General features: G+C 43.4%; 1 protein-coding gene across 1 annotated transcript in view; it reads left to right on the plus strand.

Annotated features, from left to right (window-relative positions):
* Window positions 1–24,728, plus strand: part of NOTCH1 (notch receptor 1) — a 461,593-nt gene that overhangs the window by 423,545 nt on the left and 13,320 nt on the right. The window contains exons 23-29 of the mRNA XM_060250659.1: window positions 1,323–1,455; window positions 2,270–2,527; window positions 2,818–2,930; window positions 4,113–4,681; window positions 5,727–6,152; window positions 6,849–6,997; window positions 23,698–23,914. Coding sequence (XP_060106642.1) covers window positions 1,323–1,455; window positions 2,270–2,527; window positions 2,818–2,930; window positions 4,113–4,681; window positions 5,727–6,152; window positions 6,849–6,997; window positions 23,698–23,914 — 1,865 coding nt within the window. The remainder of the gene's footprint in view (window positions 1–1,322; window positions 1,456–2,269; window positions 2,528–2,817; window positions 2,931–4,112; window positions 4,682–5,726; window positions 6,153–6,848; window positions 6,998–23,697; window positions 23,915–24,728) is intronic.

Raw genomic sequence — 24,728 nt, forward strand, 5'->3', positions numbered from 1 at the left:
TTAGCCCCATAAATTTTAAAGGACCATTCATTCCTATGGGCAGTAGACCTGGCCTCTGGTGGCCATGTCTGCTACCTATAGGAAAACGTCTGGAACTCATTACCTGTTGCTGAGAGCCCAGCCTTTAAGAGTCAAGGCAGCCAAGACTGAGAAGCCCAGAAGGCGCAGCTGTGGCCCATGTTTCCAGTCTCCCACAGTTTTGTGGGCAGACTCTTAAAGGAGAAGGAAGGAATGCAACCCCCAGCAAGATGCAGTGTGGCCTTGGAGCTGCTAGCTGTAAGCAGCCTGCAGATGTCAGGTGAGTAAGCCAAGGCTGGGCTTCCAGAGGCCAGATCTGCCACCCATTTTTTTCCAGCAACCAAACACACCTCATCAGCAGCACATCAGAGCCAGTTTGGTGTAGTGGTTAAGTGCGCAGACTCTTATCTGGGAGAACCGGATTTGATTCCCCACTCTTCTACATGCACTTGCTGGAGTGACCTTGGGTCAGCCATAGTTCTCACAGAGCTGTTCTCTCAAGAGCAGTTTCTCTCAGAGCTTTCTCAGCCCCTACCTAGGAGTAGCCAAGGTAGGCAGCCACCTGGAGTGCCACCTCACCTCCAAGGTGTCTCTGGGCACCCCCTCCCCCCCCAGCCGGGTCACAGACTGGGGAAGCTGAGAGCGGCAGGACGGTGCGTCAGCATGTGCTCTCCTGAGCCGGGCTTCCCTCACAAGGAAAGCCCAGCTCGAAGGAAACCGTGCCCCGCCCAGCTGCTCTCACATGGAGCTCTAAAATTCAAAGGGCTGATGTGCTGTCCATCCTCTGGCTACCATTTTGTTCTTTCCCTTCATCCTGTTGTAATCCTACTTGAGGGAATTGGGAAGGACATGATTATTTTTTAAAAAATACTAGCAGTTATCATTTTGATATCTCCGAAGTGACATCAGTACTCCTGATATTTGTTAAAACAATGCTCATGCCCATCCCAGTTTTACGATACAGAATTAAAACGACACTTCTTCACATGCACATCCTTACGCAGAATTAAATCCCTCACGGGGGTGCTTGGAAGCTGGATTTCCACAGGCAGGTGGAACGTCCAAGTCTTGATTAAATCCTGTTCTCCTTTCGCATCCATCCACTGCCACTCTCTTGTGTGTGGTCCAGTCTGGTGCAGCAGGTGGAGAGAGGGAGTCCCCGGCATATTGCTGTCATCATGGACCTCATACCAAGCCTTGTCCCACCCCTTGGTTCTCTGTCCCACAGTATGCCAGACACTAGCAGTAGGAGTGGCCTCTCTTAGAGTTATCTGACCCAGGGCTGACTGTGCTGTTTCTTGCAGTGTGTTCCTGGCTATCATGGGGTCAACTGCTCAGAGGAGGTAAATGAATGCCTTTCTCAGCCCTGCCAGAATGGAGGCACATGCATTGACCTCATCAACACCTACAAATGTTCTTGCCCTCGAGGAACTCAAGGTAAATGGCTGGAGGTGGCTGGGAGCAGAAGGGTGGGGATGGGTAATCACAGTCACTATTGATTGGCTTCCCAGTGGCCATCCATACGGGTGGAGGCCACTATCAAGCCTGCAGATGAGGCCAAGGACAGGCATGCATTTGACTCATGTAGTGTATTTTTTACTTTGGCTGCGAGGCCTTCCCCCCTCTGATTGTAAGAGAACACTGAGCAAGGGGACCTGGGTGGGCCTGCAGGAGAACGGCAGCATTTGGGTGCACAATTCAGCACAATTCCCGTCAACCTCTGCTGTGCTTTAAAAAAGGAAGTCAGTTCCTAGCCGTCTTGCTGCAAAGGTGTTTTTAAATGACCTCTGCATGGGCTTTAGATTGATCAAAACCTGCAGGGAGGGACATGAAAAAGCAGAAGCAGCAGAATAAATTATGCCAAGCAAGGGAGGGTGTATCTGTTCAATTGTGCGTGGTTGATAGAGGTCACAGAAGGTGGGCCATCTTTGCCCTCTGTTGGTTTCCTGGATGCAAATGTGCATAATGTTCTCCCCTCATACTGGGGAAATGCCACCAAGCATCTACCAAAAGGAAGCAAAAGGCATGGGAACTGCCTGCCCCTCTGTCTTCCCTGCTGGGGGCAGTTGCCTGATCAGGAACTGACTGGGCTGCCCCACCACAATTCTGGCTTGTAGGAAAGTCAAGTTTTAGAGGTGCTTTCTGGAAGCAGAGCCCATCATCCTCAAGGGTGCCTGATACTCTCAAGGGAAGGGCGATTCTGTGTGCACCAGGCACCTTCGTCACCTGTGTTCTCTGTCTCTCCCCTCAGGGGTGCACTGTGAAATCAACGTGGATGACTGCAGTCCCTTCTTTGATGCCAACACCTTGGCACCGAAGTGCTTCAACAATGGGAAGTGTGTGGACAGAGTCGGGGGCTACAGCTGCATTTGCTCACCAGGTTTTGTGGGGGAGCACTGTGAGGGGGATGTCAATGAGTGCCTCTCCAACCCATGTGACCAACGCGGGACCCAGAACTGTGTCCAGCGCATTAACGATTACATTTGCGAGTGCCGACCGGGCTACTCAGGCAAGTATCACAGTCCCAAAGGTAGCCCTCAGCATTTCCCTGCCTGCTCATAAAAGATGATGTTTACAAACTCCATCTTTTTGGTTAACTGCCTCTAGCCCTTTACAAGCCCCCTTGCAAATGTCACTGCAGTGATGAACACATAAGATTTCTGCTCATGTATGTATACAATAGTGGGAAGTGGGGGGGCAAAATAGGAAGCCATAGCTGCCACTCATAAAACGCTCATATTTGGTCAGTCATGTGTAGCAGAGTCCTCTTACAAGGTTGTTTTCCACATCCCCTTGCAGGACGGCATTGTGAGAGCGTGGTGGATGGCTGTCGGAACAAACCCTGCAGGAATGGTGGAACCTGTGCAGTTGCCAGCAACACACAGCATGGTTATATTTGCAAATGCCCCTCAGTGAGTAGCAGGTTCTCATGTTTAGGGTGCAGGGGAGGGTCAGAGGAGTGCTGTGGCACAAGTGCTGTCCTGATTTGGATCAGCCATTGCTGCCACTTTTTAGGGCTATGGAGATGCAGGAGTTTGTAATGCAAGGAGGTTTCTTAAATATTGAGGCAGAGCAGTTCCCCCTTTGCTTGCTGCTCATGCTGCTTGATGCTCAGTCATAGCCAGTTTCTCTAGGAGGAGGAGAAGTGGAGCCCAGAAGAAAGAGGCCTTTGGTGTTGCACGCCAACTACCCCCAACCTGACTCCAGCCTTGGCAGTGAAGCACCAGTTCTTTCCCCCTGAAGGACAGGGCTGGGCTGTAGCTGCAAATATTGTAAAAAAAAAACCAGGGTGCATGCTGGGTAGCCCTGAGCCTCGGTAAAAGAGCCTCTTGTGCATGCAGAAGATACCAGGTTCAATCCCCAGTATTTCCAGTTAGCCAGCATGGTGCAGTGACTAAGAGCAGCAGATTCTAATCTGGAGAACCAGGTTCAATTTTGCAGTCCTCCACATGAAACAGCTGAGTGATCTTGGGTCAGTCACAGCTCTCTCAGAGCTCTCTCAGCCCAGGAAATGTCTAGCTCTCCACCTAGTGGTGTATAACACTATAAAGAGCTGGTATTTCAGGAAGCCAGACAATCTTAGGATCTTGTGGCTGTACCACATGAGAATTAGTATTCCAGTTAAAAGAATGAGGTAGCAGGTGATGATGTGAATGACCTGAGACCCTGAAGAGGCACTGGCAGTCTGAATAGATTATAGACTTTGATGGTCTGATTAAAGCAGCGTCATGTATTCCTGCATACATAGCCCTGCCTCTGTGGTTAGAAGGGGCAGCCTCAGAAGTCTGCTGCCGCCTCCCAATCCAGAGAGACTCTCTAGGGATTAGCTGCTGAGCACAGATGGATCAGTGGCCATCTCCCTTCCTGCCTGCTCCTGCGTTGCCCGGATACCCCTGGGAACAAGCGGAGCAGAGCTGCTGAGTGCAGGTCCCGGGGTGTCTGTGGGAGAACTGGATGCTTGACAAGAGGGTGGGCCCTGCTTTGTCTAGCTCAGTGGGCCTCATCTGGCAAGCTGTTCTTAGTAGACAGAATGCCAGGCAAGATGGCCCTCTGGGAGAGTTCTGTGTCTTCATGTGCCATTCTTCTGTCCTCAGGGTTTTGAAGGCGCAACTTGCGAAAATGATTCCCGCAGCTGTGGGACCCTTCGCTGCCTTAATGGCGGGACCTGTGTCTCCAGCCCAAAGGGTTCCAAGTGCGTGTGCATGCTTGGCTTCATGGGCCCTGTGTGCCAGTTCCCCCCCAACAGCCCTTGCCACTCAAATCCCTGCTACAACGGGGGCACGTGTCAGTTTGCCAAAGAGCCACCCCATTATCAGTGCTATTGCCCTCTCAACTTCAACGGGCTCAACTGCCACATCCTGGACTTTGACTTCCCTGGGGGCAAGGGTCAAGACATCCCGCCCACCTCCTTTGAGGAGAAATGCGAGATCCCGGGTTGCGCCAGCCAAGCGGGTAACAAGTTCTGTGACACCAAGTGCAACAACCATGCCTGTGGCTTGGATGGAGGGGACTGCTCACTCAACTTCAACGACCCCTGGAAGAACTGCTCGCAGTCCCTGCAGTGCTGGAAGTACTTCAATGATGGGAACTGCGACACCCAATGCAACAACGCCGGGTGCCTCTATGATGGCTTCGATTGCCAGAAGGTGGAAAGGCAGTGCAAGTAAGCAGGGTGCATTTGGGCATGCATTTTCTTCATCTTGTAGAATTAGACAGGCTTCCACAATTCAGTTGCACGCACAATTTTCAGGATGGGAACACATGAAATAAAAAGGTCTCTAAAGGTGAGCCATTCTGAGCTGTGTGGCAGGAAGTGCCCTATTGACGTGTTGCATGCTGTACCTTACAGGGCTGAAGGAAGCATCTCTGAGATTTCATATACACACACTCTCCAGGGTTTCATATACACACACTCTCCAGGGTGTATATGAAACCTTTGGGGGTGCAGCATCGGATGCTTTGTGGTTACCAGTGTTTCCCAGTGTGAACATTGGTCATGGTGCATGCACTTCCCTGAAAAAAAGCCAGCCATCTCCATATAATAAATAATAAATAAATAAACTTTTATTTATACCCCGCCCCCCCCCCACCTAGGCAGGCTCAAGGCAGCTAACAAGACATGGTGAACCATGATACAATAAACAAATACAATAGTTAATAATTTAAACAGTAAAACCAATAAAACAGTATAACACTATAGTACAATCAAAATATGTGCAAGATGGCTCGATGTTGTTGATATTATCAGGAGTTCCGTCTTAAAAAGCTAATTGGAAGAGGGCGGTTTTGCAGGCCCTACGGAACTGGTTAAGATCCCGTAGGGCCCACACCTCTTCCGGCAGTTGATTCCACCATTGGGGAGCCTTTGTAGAGAAAAATATAGCTCTTTCCCACTGATGTACAGGCAGAGGGGTTGTGTGTTCCCTCAAGAAAGACAGCTGCAGACCGCAAGTGCATGATCTGTAGAGTAGGGGATTGACAATTGTGCGCTAATCCACATTCTAACCATTTGCTTCCATGCAGAGCAAATGCCCTGTGATGTTTGGGGGGGAGTTGCTTTTGGGGCTGCAGTGGCCTCCAGATGTAAGCCAAGCATGTGTTTTTGCTAGACTTCCATGAACCATGTGAATTGGCTTTGCAAGCTGTGCCCACCTGATACAGTGTGGGTTAACCATGACCGGTTTCTCTTTTCCTTTCCACTTGCCTAGCCCTCTCTATGACCAATACTGCAAGGACCATTTCTCAGATGGCCACTGTGACCAGGGGTGTAACAATGCAGAATGTGAGTGGGATGGCCTGGACTGTGCCAATAATATGCCCGAGAAGCTTGCAGATGGCACCCTGGTGGTGGTGGTTCTGATTACACCAGAGAACCTGAAGAACAACTCCTTCAACTTCCTGCGGGAGCTCAGTCGTGTCCTGCACACCAATGTGGTCTTCAAAAAAGACACCAAGGGGGAATACATGATTTTCCCCTACTATGGGAACCGTGAAGAGCTGAAGAAGCATCACATTAAGCGGTCGACAGAGAGCTGGTTGGATGTGTCCAGTGCAGTCTTCCAAGTGAAGACCTCCCTGTACTCAAGGGTAACTGGGAGGCAGAGAAGAGAGTTGGACCAGCTGGATATCTATGGGTGAGGGTCGCAGCCATTTCCTAACAGGGTGAAGGCAGAAGGGCTGGTCTCTCTCACATACACACACTCTCCAGGGTGGAAAACATTCTCCCCCTTGTGCTCCTTGGTTGCCTGCTTGCATTTGCCTTCTTTTGGCTCAGACTCATGTAGGAGCTATTTGGGGTGCCTGTGCAGAGTGGGGGGGGATTCACAGCCAACCTTTGTTTCTGCTGTGCACCAGAGTCATGGGGGAGGACAGAGTGCCTTAGTGTCTAGAGCAGGCAGGCAAGTGGTCTCTCAGCTGGAGTGAGAATTGCTTCAGGAAATGCTGAACTGAAAAAGGGAGGCTTATTTTTCCTTACATTTGATAAATGTGCCACATGTGAGCAACAGAAATATGGGCAGGTAGGTGAACAAGAACAGGGTGTTTTTAGTACTGTCTAGTGACTTTTATGGATTTGGGTGCAAAGTCAATGAAGTGGAGCTGGGAAATCAGAGGACCCCAAGCCTGTCATAAAATATTCTTATTTATTTAGTTGAAATCTTTGTTTATTGCCTCTTCAGAGATCTGCCAGTTGCTGACTCCAGAGCTAGCAGGTGGAGCTGGAGGTTGTTTGGGGGGGGTCTATGGGGGGGACTGATTTAGTTTGCTGCAGGCTTCTTCCCATTGCTCAGGGTGTTGCTTCTTGCCTCCCCTTACTGTTCCAAAAATGACAGCTCCATTGTCCATTTGGAGATTGACAACCGGCAGTGCATCCAGTCCTCCTCACAGTGTTTCCAGAGCACCACTGACGTTGCAGCCTTCCTTGGCGCCTTGGCCGCTCTTGGCAACCTGGACATTCCCTACAAAATTGAAGCTGTTAAGAGTAAGTTCAACAAATGGATTGTCTGGATTTCATGTATTTGTAGCCTGTGCCATTTTCCAATAAAATTGCTCGAGGCAGTTTTCAAAACTAATCACTAATACACACAAAGACCCGGGGAGGGGGGGGAGAGTTAAAACTAGTCACAGATTGCAGTCTTCTCTTTCAACTACAGTTAATATCAACTGCATTACCATCCACAGAGGCAGGCTGGGAAACATGACAGCAGTGTAGGCTAAGAAAAACCAAAGATGTCCATGCATTAGTAAAATTCCAGCATAAAGTTTCCGGAGTGCCTAAAATGTAGGTGGTTCACCTGTGAGGAGGGAATTCCAGAGCTGAACACACAGAGGTGCCATCACATGAAGTCAAGCTGGCAGGGACTTTCCAGGGTCTCAGGCAGAGACAAGTCCCTCCCGGGGACTTGCTACTGCAGCTGTTAATTCAAAGTCCTTGGTTGAACCTGAGACCTTGATCTTGCGGCTCTGGAGGTGGAGATACAAAGCCCATAGTACCTGATAAGCAGATACTCCTAGGTGACTTGGGACCTCCTTAGTAAGAGCCAGGAGGACATAGCCCAGAAACTAATAAGCATGGGCCTTTTGACTGGGGAGGGGACAAATTATTACTGCCCTACTCACCTATAGAATCAGAGTTGAAAGGGACCTTTGGGGTCATCTAGTCCAACCCCTGCACAATGCAGGAAATTCACAAATACCCCCATTGACACCTGCTCCACATGTAAGCTTTTGCCCAAGGTTGTCACGAGGCTCCTCGGGTTGGTTCAAAAGAAGCTTTTAATGATGAGGCCTGAAGCAGACTTCAATGACATACATTGCAAGATGAGGTCTTACAAGACTGAATTGAATTGGCAGACTCTTAGCACTTATAGGTTACAACTTAACAGCTCTCCTTTTTCCCATGCCCTCTGAAGGTCTTTTGAATTAGTATAAAGTCCTTTTCCCATGCCTCAGTGCTACTTCCAGTCAAGGTCATATTCCACACTCATCTTCCCAGTTCTGTTGCTTCCTGTCAGTTTACTCAGGGAGACCAGATTAGTGGTGTCTCCCTATGCTCCTCCTCCAAAACACACAAAATACTAAATGGCTACAAAACCAATGAGGCTAGTTTTCATGGATCCAGTTCACAATATGGAGTTGTTGTTGTTCAGTTGCACAGTCGAGTCCGACTCTTTGCAATGCCATGGACAAAGTCATGCCAGGCCCTCGTCTTCCACCATCCTCCAAAGTCTGCTCAAATTTGTGTTTGTTACATCAGTAACGCTGTCCAGCCATCTCCTCTTTTGCCATCCCCTTCTTCTTTTAACTTCTGTCTTTCCCAGCATCAGGATCTTCCCCAGGAAGTGCTCCCTTCTCATTGGGTGGCCAAAGGATTTGAGCTTCAGCTTCAGCATCCAACCTTCCAGGGAATAGTCAGGGTTGATTTCCCTTAGGACTGACTGATTGGATCTTCTTGCAGTCCAAGGAGTTAGTATATCATATAAATGCAATGACAACAACATGCTAATAATGGAGTATTAATAAGCAAAGGAAATAATGCCAGTAAAATCAACAGCTATAACTGTCAGGGATTTGTTCCTAGCACCACGCCAGCAAAAAAAACCTCCCAGTCCCTGTAAGCTGGCCCGGAGAAAAATTGCTGCCTGACCCCAACGTGGTGAGCAGCATTTCCCCAGGAGTGTAAGAAAGGGCCACAAGAACTAAGCCCCAATGCAACCCCCTTCTTGCCCTTCTTCTTATGATCTATCTAAGTTCACTGAATCAGCATTGCTGTCAGATGGCCATCTAAAAACCTCCTTGGAAGGAGTGCCCACCACATCCTGAGAAAGCCTATTCCACTGAAGAATTGCTCTAACGGTCAGGAAGTTCTTCCTCATGTTTAGTCAAAAACTCTTCTCATTTAATTTCAACCCATTGATTCTGGTTCAAACTTCTGGGGCAACAGAAAGCAACTCTGCACCATCCTCTATATGACGGCCCCTCAAAGACTTGAAGATGGTGATCACATCACCTCTCTGTCATCTCCTCTCCAGGCTAAACATACCCAGCTCCTTCAGCCTTGGGTCTCTAGACACCTCACCATCTTCATTGTCCTCCTTGTCTATAATATCTTTAATTTGTGGTGCCCAAAACTGAATACTTCAGATGATGTCTAAAGTGATACCACTTCACGTGATCTGGACACTATACGTTGGTTGATATACCCCTAAATCACATTGGACTTTTTAACATCACACTGTTGACTCATGTTCAGCATATGGTCCACTACGACCCCTAGATGCCTTTCATGCATACTAATGCCAAGACAAGCCTCCCTCATCTCCAAGCCTCCCCATAATTATGCATTGGATTTTTCCTTTGTAAATGCAGAATTTTACATGTATTCCTGTTAAAACTAATTTTACTTGTTTTAGCACTCGTGTCCAGCCTGTAAAGATCATCCTGCATTCTGTGTCTTCTACTATAATCTGCTAATTTAATAAGCATTCCCTCTATTTCTTCATCCAAATCATTTATAAAGATATTAAACAAAACAGATTGCAGGATAGATCCTTGAGGCACTCCACCTGTCACTACTCTCCAAGAACTATTCACAAGCACTCTTTGGGTGAGATCTGTCAACCAGTTATGGATCCAGCTAACAATAATAGGATCCAAACCACATCTTACCAATTTGACAACAAGAATATGAAAATTTATCAAAAGCCTTACTGAAATCAAGATAAACTATGCCTACAGCATTCCTCTGATCCAGCAAGGTAGTCACTCTCAAAAAAGGATATAAGGTTAGTGTGACATAACTTGTTCTTCATAGAATCGTAGAGTTGGAAGGGACTATACAGGCTATCTAGTCCAACCCTGTGCTCCAGTCACTGCTTAAAGATTGCCAGCAACAGGGAGCTCAGCTCACTGTCGAACAACTCTTACCGTAAAAACGTTTTTCCTAAGATCTAGTCCATACTTTTCCACCCTTAATTTAATCCCATTATTATGAGTCCTCTTCTCTGCTGCCAACAGGAACAGCTCCCTGCCCTTTTCTAAGTGGCAGCCCTTCAAATACTTACAGAGAGCAATTATGTCCCCCCTCAACCTCCTCTTCTCCTGACTGAACAGTCCGAAGTCCCTCAGCCTTTCCTCATAGGGCTTGGTCTCCAGGCCTCTGATAATGCTCGTTGCTGTCCTCTGCACCCACTCCATTCTGTCTACATCCTTCTTGAAGTGAAGCCTCCAGAACTGCACACAGTACTCCAGGTGTGGCCTGACCAATGTAGTGTACAGTGGAACTATGACGCCTTGCATTCTTGGGGCTATGCCTCTGTTGACACACCCCAAGATGGCATTTGCCTTTTTTATAGCTGCATCACACTGACTGTTCATATTTAATGTATGGCCCACCCATATCCCAAGATATTGTTCACACACACTGCTACCCAGAAGTGTATCCCTCATCCAGGATTTGTGTGTCTCATTGTTGCTACCAAGATGTAGAACTTGGCATTAATCTTTGTTAAATTGCATCTTGTTCACTTCCACTTTTCCAGCATGTTCAGATCTGGTTGAATTCTAACTCTGTCTTCTGGTATGTTCATTGCTCCTCCCAATTTGGTGTTATCTGCAAATTTAATGAGTAGCCCCTCCACAACTTCATCCAGATCATTGATAAAAATATTGAAAAGTACCAGGCCCAAAATTGAGCCCTGTGACACCGCATTAGACCCCTCCCTCTATTCAGATGTAATGCTATTGACAACTACTCTTTGAATACGGTTCTCCAGCCATTTCCCTATCCACCCAACTATCCTGGAGTCCAGTCCACAGTCCTCTAGTTTACCCATCGGAACATCACGGGGAACCCTATCAAAAGCTTTACTGAAATCTAGATGAAACCATCAACAGCATTCCCTTGATCCAGTAAGCTCGGTGTTTCTTGAGAAACCCATGCTGTCTCTTACTAATCACAGCCATCTTTTCTAAGTTCTCAAGGACTGACTGAAAGATGATTTGTTCTAAAAATTTTTCCAAGTATAGACATCAAGCTGACATGTTGGTAGTTATCCAGATCCTCCTAGTTTCCCTTCTTTTTTTTTTTTCTTTTTTTTTTTATGTCCAAAAACTTTTTTATTGAATTTAGTAAACATACAAATAAAGCAATCAATGACTGTATCTGCAATCATTCTTTGTGTATAAGCATAGCATACCAGCAGAAAACAGAATATAAATATATACACAAAATACAAACAAACAACACATACATACATTCACACATACATACATACTTGGCAGCTGAATTAAAAAATAAGTACTCTGTCCATATGTTAATTACATCAAATTAATAATGTCATAATATCTACCAGGAATACATGTACGCATCTGATCTACAGGACTAAAAGAAAATTTAAGAAATGGAAGCCACTTGTACATCAGAGAATCGTTACCTTCTGAATTATTTATATTGCATAAACTATCTGCTATCTTGTCCATAGCATAGACCTCCCAGATTTTAGCATACCAGGCTTTAACTGGAGGAATATTGGGAGATTTCCAAAATTGGGCTAACACCATTTTAGCAGCAGCTAGTAAAAGGGATATCAGGGATTTATTAAGAGAAGTAATAGAAATACCTTTCCAACAGTCAAGCAAAATGAGTTCCAATCTTAAGGGTAAACTATAGCCCGTGATATCCTTGATTTTTGCCACAATTACTGCCCAAAACGACTGCACCCTCGGGCAAGACCACCAGCAGTGTATAAATGTGCCCACCTCTCCACAATTTTTCCAACATTTGGAGGATTGATTTATCGCCATATGGCTTAATCTCTGAGGTGTTAAATACCACCGGAACAAAAATTTTTGAGTTTGTAATTGTATATTCAATGATTTTGAAACAAACGAAGGAGATGACCAGATTTGTTGCCAAACATCCTCCTGAAAATTAATTGAACTATTCCTTTGCCAAATTTCTTGATAGGATAACAAATCAACAGCATCAATGTCTAGCAAACCCTTATAGATAAATGAAATCAGTCCCTTCCGCTTTAAAAAAGGAGATTGTAGCAAGGATTCAAAGAAAGTAAGAGGTCGATTGAAATTGTATTTCTTTGAGAGTGATGTCACCAAGTTGTTAATTTGCAAGTATTCAAACCATGGGATTTTTGTCCCACCAGTTTTCTCTTCTAAAGATTTTTTGTCGAGCACTTTTCCATTGGACAAAATATCCACAAACCTATAAAGATTATATTTTTTCCAAATTGGAAAAGACTTGTAAAAAAACCCCGGTTGAAACCAAGAAACATCCATAAAATGAGATAGTGGAGACATAGGAGGGGCTAAAAAGAGGCGGCGTTTGTCCCAAATCTGAAAAATGGCTTTAAGGAAAAGGTTGGAGGAGATATTAGGAGGTCTCTTCTTTGGAAATTCCCATAATGTAGATTGAAACGATTTGTTATTTAGATAGGTATCTTCTAGGACCTTCCAGCCTGAATTTAAATCAGCATCATGGTATCTGACAAGGCCTCCTAAAATGGCAGCTTCATAAAATTTATGCAGATCCGGAAGAGCCAGACCACCTGAGGATTTAGAACGAATAAGAGTTGCATACCCTATTCTAGATAAGCCCTTGTTCCAAATGTATCTTAAGAACGAACGACGCCAACCCACAAATAAGTCCTCAGGAATAAGAATAGGAATGGCTCGAAATAAAAACAGAAATTTGGGAAAAATAAAAGATTTAATAATCTGAATTTTTTCATTCCAGGGAATGAGTGAAGAATTTTTATTCTTTTGCATAGTAAGAATGTCCTTAATCAATAAATGATGATTGACTTTAAAAATATCTCCCAATTTTAAAGGTATATTGATCCCCAAATATGTCCAATATCTATCCATTTTTTTGAAGTGATAATTTGAGTAGATGGAATCTTGGAGAGCATCTGAAATTGTGATGGGATAAAGAATGGTTTTAGATGGGTTTACTCGAAGACCCGATATAGAAGAAAATACAGATAATAAATCAAAGACAGCTGGTAAAGAAGTCTTAGGTTTTGTAACAAAAAGCACTAGGTCATCTGCAAACAAAGACACCTTAATTTGTTTCTTTCTAATAGGGATACCAGCAATAATATTGGTATTACGGATAGCATTAGCAAGAGGTTCAATTGCGATTGCAAAAAGCAGAGGAGACAAGGGGCAACCTTGCCTCGTCCCTCTGAAAAGATTAAATTCTTCAGAATCCAAATTATTAATAGAAAGAATAGCAGAAGGCGACTTATATAAAGAATGGATTATCTTCAGAAAATTCGGGCCAAAATTCATTTTCTGCAGTAAGGTTGTAAGATAAGGAACTTCAACGGAATCAAAGGCTTTTTCAAAATCAATAGACAAGATAAAGGAAGACTCAATATTAAATTTCCGGCAGTATTGAATAACATCAAGGACCATTCTAGTATTGTCCGTTAACTCACGGTGTGGGATAAAGCCCGATTGGTCAGGATGAATGTAGTTCCCTATAAAAGTATTAAGCCTAGCCACCAGGGCTGCTGTAAAAATCTTGTAATCGCAATTAAGGAGCGATATCGGCCTGTATGAACTAGGGTCTAGCAAGTCTTTGTCTTTCTTTGGAAGAAGAATGATTTTTGCCTGTGACCAAGTAACTGGAAAAGAACCAGACTGTACAAACTGATTACAGGCGTCCGCCAAGATGGGAGCCAACAAAGTATTAAAAAATTTATAAAATTCTGGTATAAAGCCATCTCGGCCTGGAGATTTATTGGATTTCATAGACTTGATAGTCTCCTGTATTTCAAGTGCAGTAAAAGGTTTGTCCAAAAGGGATTTAACCTCAGGAGAAACAGGCTTAATGTCTAAAAAAGATGAAATAAGGTCTGATGCTGGATGCTGGGAGGAATATAGAGATGAATAGTATTTTTTAAAAACTCCTACAATATCCTTAGTGGAATGTTTCAAGGTACCGGATTTAGAACGAATGGAAGAAATAGCCATTGAGGATATTCTCTTTTTAACCTTCCATGATAGGAGTTTAAGGGATTGAGGAGTTCGAAACCAATATTTTTGTTTTATATAAGCCATTTGTTTTTGAATCTTGGAGACGTCAAAAGATTCTAATTTTTTCCTTTCTATAAGAAGTTTTGAATAAGTTTTTTTGCTACCAAATTTTTTAAATTTCTCTTCCAATTTGGTAATGTTGGCAACCAAATCTGATCTAATTTTGTCTTTTTCTTTTTTATACGAAGAGGCAATAGCCAAAAATCTGCCACGAATTACAGCTTTAAACGAGTCCCAAACTATATGCTGAGGTACTCCACACTCAGTATTGAATTGAAAAAATTCTTTAATGTCTTTTTCAATGGAATCTGTAACCGATTTCATAGACAGAAGTTTACTATCCAATCTCCAATTAAAAGAAAAAGATCTTTCAGTGATTCCTGACATATAACCTTCCAACCATGCATGATCAGACCAAATCATTGGGCCAATGTCTACTTTAAAAAAAAGGTTAGAAATAGAATCCGAAACTAAAAGAAAATCTATTCTGGAATAAGTTTGATGACGAGAAGAAAAGAAGGTATAGTCTCTTTCTTTTGGATGCCTGCTTCTCCAAATGTCTGACAGATTATAGGATTGAAAGATTTGAGCTAAATCGTTTTGGCCATTCGAATCTTTTGATTGAGACCATTTATTGGCAGATAGAGGTAGCAGGCTTTTTTGAGATCTATCTAAAGAAGGATTGACAACATAGTTGAGATCTCCTCCCAAAATAATGGGCCCTTTATGAAAAGTTTGAAGTTGTGACAACGTATCTTTAATAAATGCAATTTGTCCATCATTTGGAGCATACACCGATGCCAGAGTATAAGGGCTACCATTAAAGACCCCATTGATAAAAATATACCGACCCCTAGGGTCATTTGAGGAATTTTCAAAAGTGAATTGGACTGATTTACCTATTAAGATGGCCACACCTCTTGCTTTGGAGGACCCGTAAGCTTGAAATTGATGAGCAAAAAATTTTGACTGGAAGACCTTGGGCTGGTTACCCTTAAGGTGAGTTTCTTGCAAAAAAACTATATCTGGTTTCTGATGAGAGATGGCAGAGGCAACCCGTTTTTTCTTAATTAAATTATTTAGCCCATTACAGTTTAGAGATAGAAATTTCAAGTGGCACTCTGCCATAATTGAAAGAGGAAATAACCAAGGTTATCAAAATTATTGCAATTCATAGCTTTGAACCCAGGTGCCACCAGGATAGCTAGAGGCGAATCCTGTAGATCAAATTTCAAAGGTATGAGGACAGATTTCAGATCAAAGGCTTTAAAAAACTTCCAACTAAATCCATAATAATTCAATACAGTTATGCTGCCCGTAACACAAACAAAAAACCATAACCAACACCAGTGGTCTAGCATTAACAGACACTAGCCACTAACTCACCCTCCAACTCTGTTAACCCAAACTTGGGAAAACAACAACTATTTACTTAAAAGGATAAATTTGAAGCGGAAGTCTTCGTTACTGAAGACACCACACAACTAGCAACAACTACCAAATGGAGCTAATTAAAAAAAACTGAAGTTCTCCATTCTCCCTCTCTGCCAAAAATGCTTATATTTAACACTATCAACCCAGCAAAAATAAAATTTATAAACAGAATAACAGAGCCGAATGTATAGAAAGTTTATAATGAAAGGCCAAACAAAGCTGATCGAGTCAAGGCTAAAATGCCTAGAAAGCCACATATAATAAAACCTGTGCCTTTTACCAACTCAGGTTAGTGAATTAAAGATAATTACAGGCAAACTAATATACCATGTGTAACAGCATCAGATCTCGATCACAAAGTTATTGTAAGACTTAAGACACTATGATAAAAATACAATGAAACTTTAAACAGAACTATGAACGCTATTAAATACTGGTCTCCCCAAACACTCCCCACCAACTATCCTTCAGCCACTTATAAGCCTATGTAGGGAGATATGATGATAAGGGAAACAAGTTTCCAAACCTTCATAGTAGCATAAGGCACAAACTGACACACACATACATTCCCTACCCACCCTCTGTCTCACAGATTCATTTCCATTCAACAATTCACACAGGAAGGGAAAAGGTCCTGACAATTCATTAACTCATAGTAGAAAGAAATATATTGATATAAAACCCTAATCATACTATTCAAGTTTCTCACTCTGATCTACCCCCCCTCACTCACTCTCTCTCCCTCCCTCTCTCCCACTCCCTCACTCAACACCCAGCCTCCCCATTCCAGCTCCTACTCAAACCATATATTCCAAGTCACCCCATTCTTCCAATCATGCATACCCAATCAACCAAGAAGATTTCCTTTAATGAGTTGATTTGAATTAATAACTCCCTCACATTCATAACATTGTGTTCAAAAGATATAAATAACCAAAAAAAAAGGGGGGGGACCCCCCAATTTCGTATATAAACATTGCTTCATAGGCACAAAACAATCATCAGCATATTTCTAAGCCGTGACAGAGTTACACGTAGGCAAAGCTTATAAGTCAGCAGTTCAGTAGGCAAAGCTTATATGTCAGGAAAAAAAAAAAAAGGGGGGACGTCAAGAATCCACACAAAAAAGGGAAGATTTCTGCATAGCAACAGTTCCAGCGTTTAGCTTCTAGGAGAAACAGGCCGATCAGGACGGTTCATAGGCACACGACGCCATCTAGTGTCTGAAGTTATTGAGTGAACATGTGAGACTGCTTCTATAAGGCCGGTGGGAACAGGAAGATTCAAATCTCTCAGCATGCTTAGGCCTGAGTCAAGGCCTCCAGCGACAAACGACCGATCCTGTACAGTAACTTGCAGCTTGTACGAAGCAACCCATCGATATCTGATGTTTTCCCTGTTCAGGATTTCAATAATTGGCTTCAAAATTTTCCGCCTTTGCAAGGTTTCAGAAGACAAATCCTGTAGAATTTGGATGTTGTAATCTCCTAGCAGAAGTGGATTTATAGCCCGGGCTTTTTGCAGCAGCTTGGATTTAACTGAGGCAGAAGAGAAACGGACTAAAATGTCCCTAGGCAACGAAGTTTTCTGTGTGCGCAAAGGGCCAATTCTATATGCAGCCTCCAGGGCACAAAGATCAGATTCAGAAAAACCCAATGCCTTTGATAGCCAGGAGGCTATAAGAGATTTTAGGTCAGAGGGAGAGGCAGAGTTCTCGGGGAGCCCGCGAATTTTAACATTCCCCATTTTCAGTTGGTTCTCAAGTGCAATAATTTTATCAGTGGCCCATTCATCTCTTTTATAAAAATACTGAGTGTCCTCCTGCACAGCACATGCCATGTTAAAAGCAGAATCTGCAGTCTCTGCCACCTTCTCTAAGGACGTTTTGAAACCCTCCAACTGAGCAGAAAGGGGCTGGATCATGGCAGATATTTTGTCAGTCATATTTTTTTCCAGTTTTTGAAAAGCCTCCATTACCTCAGAACGAAATGAAGCTAGGTCTGCTGCTGTGTTTTCCCCTTCTCCCGACGCCATCTTGCTTGCAGGGCTGCTTGCTTTTCCTGAGGCCTTAGCCTTAGGCTTTTTGGGAAAATAGTCTTTAACAGAGTTCCTTGAGTTTCTTTTTGATCTGGATTTTTGACCATCTACTGTTCCCATACTAATTAAAGAAAAAAAAGAAAACAAACAACAACGCTGGGCGCTTGCTTAAGTGGATTTGGCAGGGGTAAGTAAGGAGCTCTGTTTTCAGGCGTCCATTCCCTATGCGTGCGACGCCACGCCCCGCAGTTTCCCTTCTTGAAGGTGGGGACATTTGTCCACTTCCAGTCTTCCAGCAACTCACCTGTTCTCCACGAATTCTTAAAAAGAATGGTCAGAGGCTCAAAAAATTTATCTACAAGTTATTTTCATACACTTGAATGCAGTTCATCTGGCTCCAAGGACTTAATTTCATTCAAAGAAACTAGGTGTTTATGTACTACCTCTAGGCTGCAAGTCACTTCCCTCATCATATGTTCTGTTTTTGCTAAGTTGAGCAGCTTTTCCCTCACAAGAGAAGCAGGACCGGATCTACATATTTTTTGAGGGGTCAAAATTAAAAAATGATGCCCCCTCATGGGCCATTCTATCTTATAGTCCCATAGAATGCAATGGACTTTATACCCAATTTGGCCCACCCCCCGGTGGCCCCCGGGGCAAGCACCCCCCTCTGCCCCCTCCTAGATCCGGCCCTGAAGAGAAGACTGAGGAAGAGCAGGAATTAAGCCGTTCTGTCCTTTCTTCATTACCTGGTACTATTTCATTTTCCTGTCCCCACAAGGGACAGAACTGCTTAATTCTTGCTCTTTTTCTTACTTTGAACATAAGGGGGAAAAAAAATTTAAGTTGTTTTTAGCATCTCTTGCTAGCCTAAGCTTTAGCCTTCCCTACAAGCACTGGATATTAGTTCATATTCATCCATGGTTATAAGGCCCTCCTTCTATTGCCTAAATAAATCCTTTTTTTAATTTCTCAAGCATTTAAAAAAGTAAAGGTAGTCCCCTGTGCAAGCACCAGGTCATTACAAACCTATGGGGTGATGTCACATCAAGACATTTTCTTGGCAGACTTTTATGGGGTGGTTTGGCATTGCCTTCACTTGTTATCTACACTTTACCCCTAGCAATCTGGGTACTCATTTTACCAACCTTGGAAAGATGAAAGGCTGAGTCAACCTGGAATGGACCAATCCCACCACAACCTTGAGTCAGCTACCTGAACCCAGCTTCTGCCAGGATTGAACTCAGGTCGTGAACAGAGCTTGGATTGCAGTACTGCAGCTTACCACTCTGCCACGGGGCTCTTTCTCAGGCCTTTAGAGAGCTGTTTATGGAGCCACCTTGGTTTCTTTAGGCTCCACCCATTTTTCCTCATAGGAATCGTTTGTGATTGTGCCTTCAATATTGCACTCCCACCCCTTTTCAACTCCCTTCACCATGGGATTTCTACCCAGCATAACTTTGTCAAAATTTGCTTTCCTGAAGTCTGTTCTATATGCCTTACTACATACAACTTCACCCTTTCCCAAGACTGTAAAATCAAAAATTACATGGTCACTACTACCCAGTGTGTCCACTACTTCCAACCTCATCAACCAGTTCTTCCTTGTTGGTGAGAATCAAGTCCAAGATAGCAGATCCTCTGGTTTCCTCTACTCTAGAAAATGAAGTTGTCAGCAAGATAAGTTAGAAATTCGTTTGACTTTTTGTTTTTAGCAGATCTGAACTTCCAACATATATCAGTGTAATTGAAATCTACCATGCTCCATCTCTTTGAGAACTTTGTAATCTGTTGTAGGAGTATCTCATCCAAGTCCTCTGCCTGGCTTGGGGGTCTATAGCAGACCCCCACCATAATATCATTATTATTTCTAACTCCTTTTATTTTTAGCTGGAGACTCTCAGCTGAACTCTTCTATTCTCAAATTCACGTATTTCATCACAAGTATATATCTCCTTTTCATATAATGCAACTCCTCCATCCTTCCTTATTTGTCCCTTCTAAATTAGTTGTATCCCTCAGTCATAATATTCAAATTGTGGGTGTCATCCCACCAAGTTTCAGTCATAGTTCTCTTCTTGTATTAGGACGTCCAGTTTCTCCTGCTTCTTTCTCATACTTGGTTAGAGACATTGGAATCCATGTTTTATGCTCCTTGAGGTTTTGTTTCTATACTTACTGTGAGTTAATGTCACTTAGCGTGTGAGCCCGTGTTCAAAATTTTAATGTTCTGATCTCCAGTTGTCAATATTGTACTAGGCTTTGAATTTTTGTCTCGCTCCCCCATATGATTTAATAATAATAATAATAATGGATTTTATTGATATCCCGCCCTCCCCGCCTAGGCGGCTCAGGGCGGCTAGCAACATTTCACACGATTAACATAAATAGATAAAACTTTAAATTTAACAATTAAAAAGAAATTAAACATAAAAACCAGTTAATTAAGTTAGGATACATAATTCAAATTACATTAAATATATCTGGCAGCAATAAAATTGTTTAGCGCTGGTTCTGCCAGTTCATATTATAGATGGCCAAATTTAGGTTAGCAAGGCTCTTACCAAACACATTTTTCTATCTTTGTGAGATGCAACCATCTCTTGATAGAAGAGCTTCATCTAGAAAGCGTAAGCCGTGGTTCAAAAATCCAAACTTTTCCTGATGACACCATCGACATATTGTCCTTTATTTGAAGTATTCTTTTTTTAAAAAAATAAATTTGTATTGTTTTTTGCAGAATTACATAAGTACAATAGAAGTAAAATGGTTGAAACAGGATAACATAAACTTAGTAAAAATACACTGCAAAACAAAAACAGTAAAATACTTCTTAATATTAAAATTACATAAGGATAGAGTGATTTCAAAATAGGATTTCACCTCGTTATTGCAAAGGCATTAAAGTGATAAAATTTCTTTGTATAGGGTTCTCTGGTTGAAAGAATTTGCATACCTAGGTTCTGGTCTGTTTTTTCGAGGATCAGGGACCATTTGGAGACAAACTGTAAATAGGATTCTTATGGATCTGTTAGTCCAGACTAGATGTGATCTTATCCATGATCAAATGGTCCCAGACTTTGGAAAGCCAGAGGTCTGTGGTAAGGAGTTTAGGACTCTTTCAGCTCTGGGATATCACAGATTTGGCTGAAGTGAGAAGGTTGGTGAATAGAGGGGATTTATGATTGGGCATTTTAATATTTTGCCAATGATTGAGTAGGATTAGCATGGGATCCAGTGGGAGCGTGGTTTCAGTTAAGTCAAATATGAACTGCAGGATTTTCCTCCAAAATGACTGAATTATTGAGCAGTCCCACCAGCAGTGGAAATAGTTGGCTATCTTGCCACACCCTCTCCAACAATGGGGTGAGTGGTTAGGCATATATGTGCAAGCTTGGCTGGTGTTATAGTACCATCTAGATAGCATTTTGAAGTTTTGTTGAAAGCTATTTAATGATTTGGTTTGATATGCGTCAGTCAACCAGATTGACTCCCAGTGAATAGAGGATAGCATTGTGTTACAATCTTTGTGCCATGAGTCCAGGTATTGGGATAGTTTGACAAAGAGTAAGGAGATTAAGATTTGGTATTTGAAGTATTCTTCATTCCCTTCCTCAGTAATGACCTTCAACAGGAAGAACTGACAAAAACACAACCTGTTTTCCCAGATCCTTCACCTTCTTACCCAGAGCCACAAAGTCTCTTTTATTATTTTCTGGGCTGAGCCAAGCAGTATCATTTGTTCCCACATGGATAAGCAAGAAAGGATAATTATCCATGGCCTTCATGAGTCTTCCTACCCTTTCAATCATGTCCTGGATATGTGCACCAGGTAGACAGCATACCTCTCAAGACAACAGTTAGCACACTTTAGCCTCCACCCCTCTAAACCCCCAATTTACCAGCACATGCCTTCGCCTATATTGGGGAGCAGAAGCTCAAGTCCTCTCATCCATGGAGGCCTGAGAAATTTCCTTCAAGCTTTGTGAAGGCTAGGAAAGTAGCTCTTGTTCCAGTGTTCCAGAATCAATATCTATAGAGAGATCCTGGAACCGATTGCTTGGTAGCCGAAGCTCAGAATGTCTCCTGATTGTCCTGCTCCTGTGGGTTACCTTTTTCCATGTGTCCTCCACCTGTGTTGGGTGGTCTCCATTCTCTGAGGTGCCTTTTCCTCCTCCTGTTTCCCTCTCAAGAGCACTTCATGGGTTCTGTCCATGAAATATTCACTTTGTCTTATAAACAAGTGTGCCTAAAGTCCCCTTATCTTCTCCTCTAGGAGGGCTACCAACTTACACTTGAAATGAAAATAGATGAAAATAGGAATACGTCACAGATTTTTCACATCACTGCCTCTGCTCCTTCACCAGCCATGCTGCTGCAATCCATTTCAAATTTCCAGTCCAATCCAAATTAGTTCTGTTTACCTTGTATCTCCCTGATAACTCCCAAACTGCTTCCCAAGACTACTTGTGAAGAGCTACTTCAGTTCAGTTCAATTTTATTATGGTCAGCAACCAGATCCAACTGACAGTGAGGAGCTACTTACCTTCCTGCAGGGCCCCCAAGCCAGATCCCTAGGCTAAGAGCTCCAGGAGGAGCCCTACACAATAGAAGCCTTACCTAGCAGAGGGTGGGGCCAGCAGTTAATCCAATTACATCCAGGCAATCAAATTCAGATTACACCCAGGCAACAGAGACAAACAGAAATCATACTCTCTCAAACAGGCACCATTCTCCCACAGGCTATACACACCCACAGACCCTCAAACACTGTCTTCCCACACAGTAACCTCAGCTGAATCTCCCAACAGTTAAGAAAAGGCAAAGAAAAAACACTCACCCCTCCTGCAGCTCTATATGCTGCTGCTTCTCAGCTTCTCAAAGCCCAGATGGTTTCTTGGGAAGTTGTGTGTTTGAGTTCAGTGGCCTTGGCTGGACTGGCTGCTTCCTCTCCACCTGGCTTTCTGCTCCAGCAGCATCACCAAGTGGCTCTCTTAACTACCTGCTGATTTGCAGGTTGTAAAGTGGGTTTCTGGCTGGCAAATGACCCAACAGATGCAAAACATTGGGCAGTTTTGAAACAGAACTTTTCATCAAGGTTAGACATTTAAAAAAAATTAAAGGGAAATATTTCAGGTCATGATGTTGATGTTAGACCTGGTTATTCTGACATTCTTTATGAAATGCTTGTTGGGCTGACTCATTTCGCTTTAGTGCTGGTTTCAGGTTTCAGCACATTCTCTGGAAAGAATTAGTGAGCAACAGGAGTCCACTTGTCTGCTCATTGCAAATACAAAAGGTGGCAAAAGTCTATTCAGATTTCTCTCCAATTCCAGAGGAGTCACACAGTTCTCAGAGCAGAAAGAAGCAGCTGGTAATCTTTGCATTAACAATGCTGGGGATTAAATGGAAGGTGCTGCACAAGGTCAGCTGAAGTCAAACTGGGCAGTTCATACCAGTCCAGCTGCAAGGTTTTAAAAACCTTTAACCCAAAAAACCGCATGTCATGACATTCCGGTAGGCAAATCTGGACCAAGTCTTAGCCAATCAGATTTGCTTGGTCTTCTTTGTATATAGCAAACTCATGTTGAAAAATTAGCATTCTGTTTTAAGAAACAAATGAGCATCTCTTGGCTCATAGATATATCTCTTTTGTTTCCTTTTCTTTTAAAAGTTTTGCCTCTCACCCAGAGCTTCTTTCTGGAACATTCCTGCTTGGGAAAAAGAGGACTGAAAGAGCCCAGTTCTTCCCCCACCCCAAGTCCTCCCAATCGATCTGTGAAAGACAAACTGTTGAAGTTTGCATCTTCCAAATCCCCCCTCAATCCTTCTGACTTAACCGCTCAATGCGAATGCAGTGATTTTGAAGTTTGCTAATCCTTTTCCCCTTAAAGGAGAAAGGAAGGGAAGCTTTCTTCCTCAGCGCTGCAGCACAACCTGCCAAGAGTTTGCAATTCTGATGAACAGCAAAGAAAATTACCTTTCCCCTCCCCCCAAGAGGGCTTTGGATGAGTGGGGGGGGGACAGAATTAGATAAGCCAAAAAAACCGTTATTAACTAATTTTGCTTCATTTTGTTTCTGTCTCTGGCTTGATATGCAGCTTAACTCCCTGTGCTCTGTGTGCACCCTGCTTTTGTTTTGTTTTGCAGGTGAAATTGCCGATCCTCCAGGGAGCACACCGTGGTATCCCATGTATGTAGTTGTGTCCACTCTTGTCCTCCTGCTTATTGTTGGTGTCGGTGTGTTGGCATCGCGCAAGCGACGGAGAGAACATGGACAGCTCTGGTTTCCCGAGGGCTTTAAAGTGACAGAATCAAGCAAGAAGAAACGGCGGGAACCCCTTGGGGAGGATTCTGTGGGGCTGAAGTGAGTGACCTCTTTGTTTGTTCTGTTCAAGGCTGCAGCACAAAGAACCCCTTCCCTTTGCTGCCTGGGGGGGAAGGGCAGGCGGAGGGTTATGCTTTTGTTTCCATACTTGGCATATTTGGTGTCAGATTTATTTTTAATTATTTTATCCTGAATAGTAACTTTGAATTTTATCCCACCCTACCTCCCAGCAGCTCCAGGCCACACTTCCTTCCCCTCTGTCTTCATAACAAGGCTGTGGGGGAGATTGAGAGACAGGGATTGGCCCCAGGTCACTGGTGCACTTGATGGTTTCTTGATTCCTCACTGCTTTTTGGCATGTGAAAGGCTGATACATCTTCCCTGTAAGAAATACACAACAGGAAGGTAGACTTGTGAAATAGGAAAGGATGGAGGGAATCGATCAGAGACCTTTTAGCATATATTTTTGGAAGCTGTTTCAGGTTTGTTGAGGTGTCCTCAGGGATCCGGGTGGGTAGGAGTCTTGCTTGCTCTAGGGCTTGCGGATCCACCTTCAGTTTCAGTTGCATGGGACACATTTTATGCTTTCTCCTCCTTAGCTGTTGGGTGGAAGAGGCAACTCTGGCTGGTGCTCCTGTGCTCTCATCCTTGCAAAAGAAGCTGCCCCTGGCAGAGTTCCATCTTCTCCATAGCTCTCCACAGGCCTCCTTTGCATCTCGATCTTTCTCTTTCCTCAGTATTGCAGGATAGGGTGGGGTATAAATAAAAAAAATTAAATTAAATTACTGTGCTCTTTGTCTTTTGTACCCAGAAGCTGGAAATGTGGACAGCTGTAGCTTTGCTTTAGAGTTTC

This window comes from Heteronotia binoei, chromosome 12 (genome assembly GCF_032191835.1).
Source record: "Heteronotia binoei isolate CCM8104 ecotype False Entrance Well chromosome 12, APGP_CSIRO_Hbin_v1, whole genome shotgun sequence".
Lineage (NCBI taxonomy): Eukaryota > Metazoa > Chordata > Lepidosauria > Squamata > Gekkonidae > Heteronotia > Heteronotia binoei.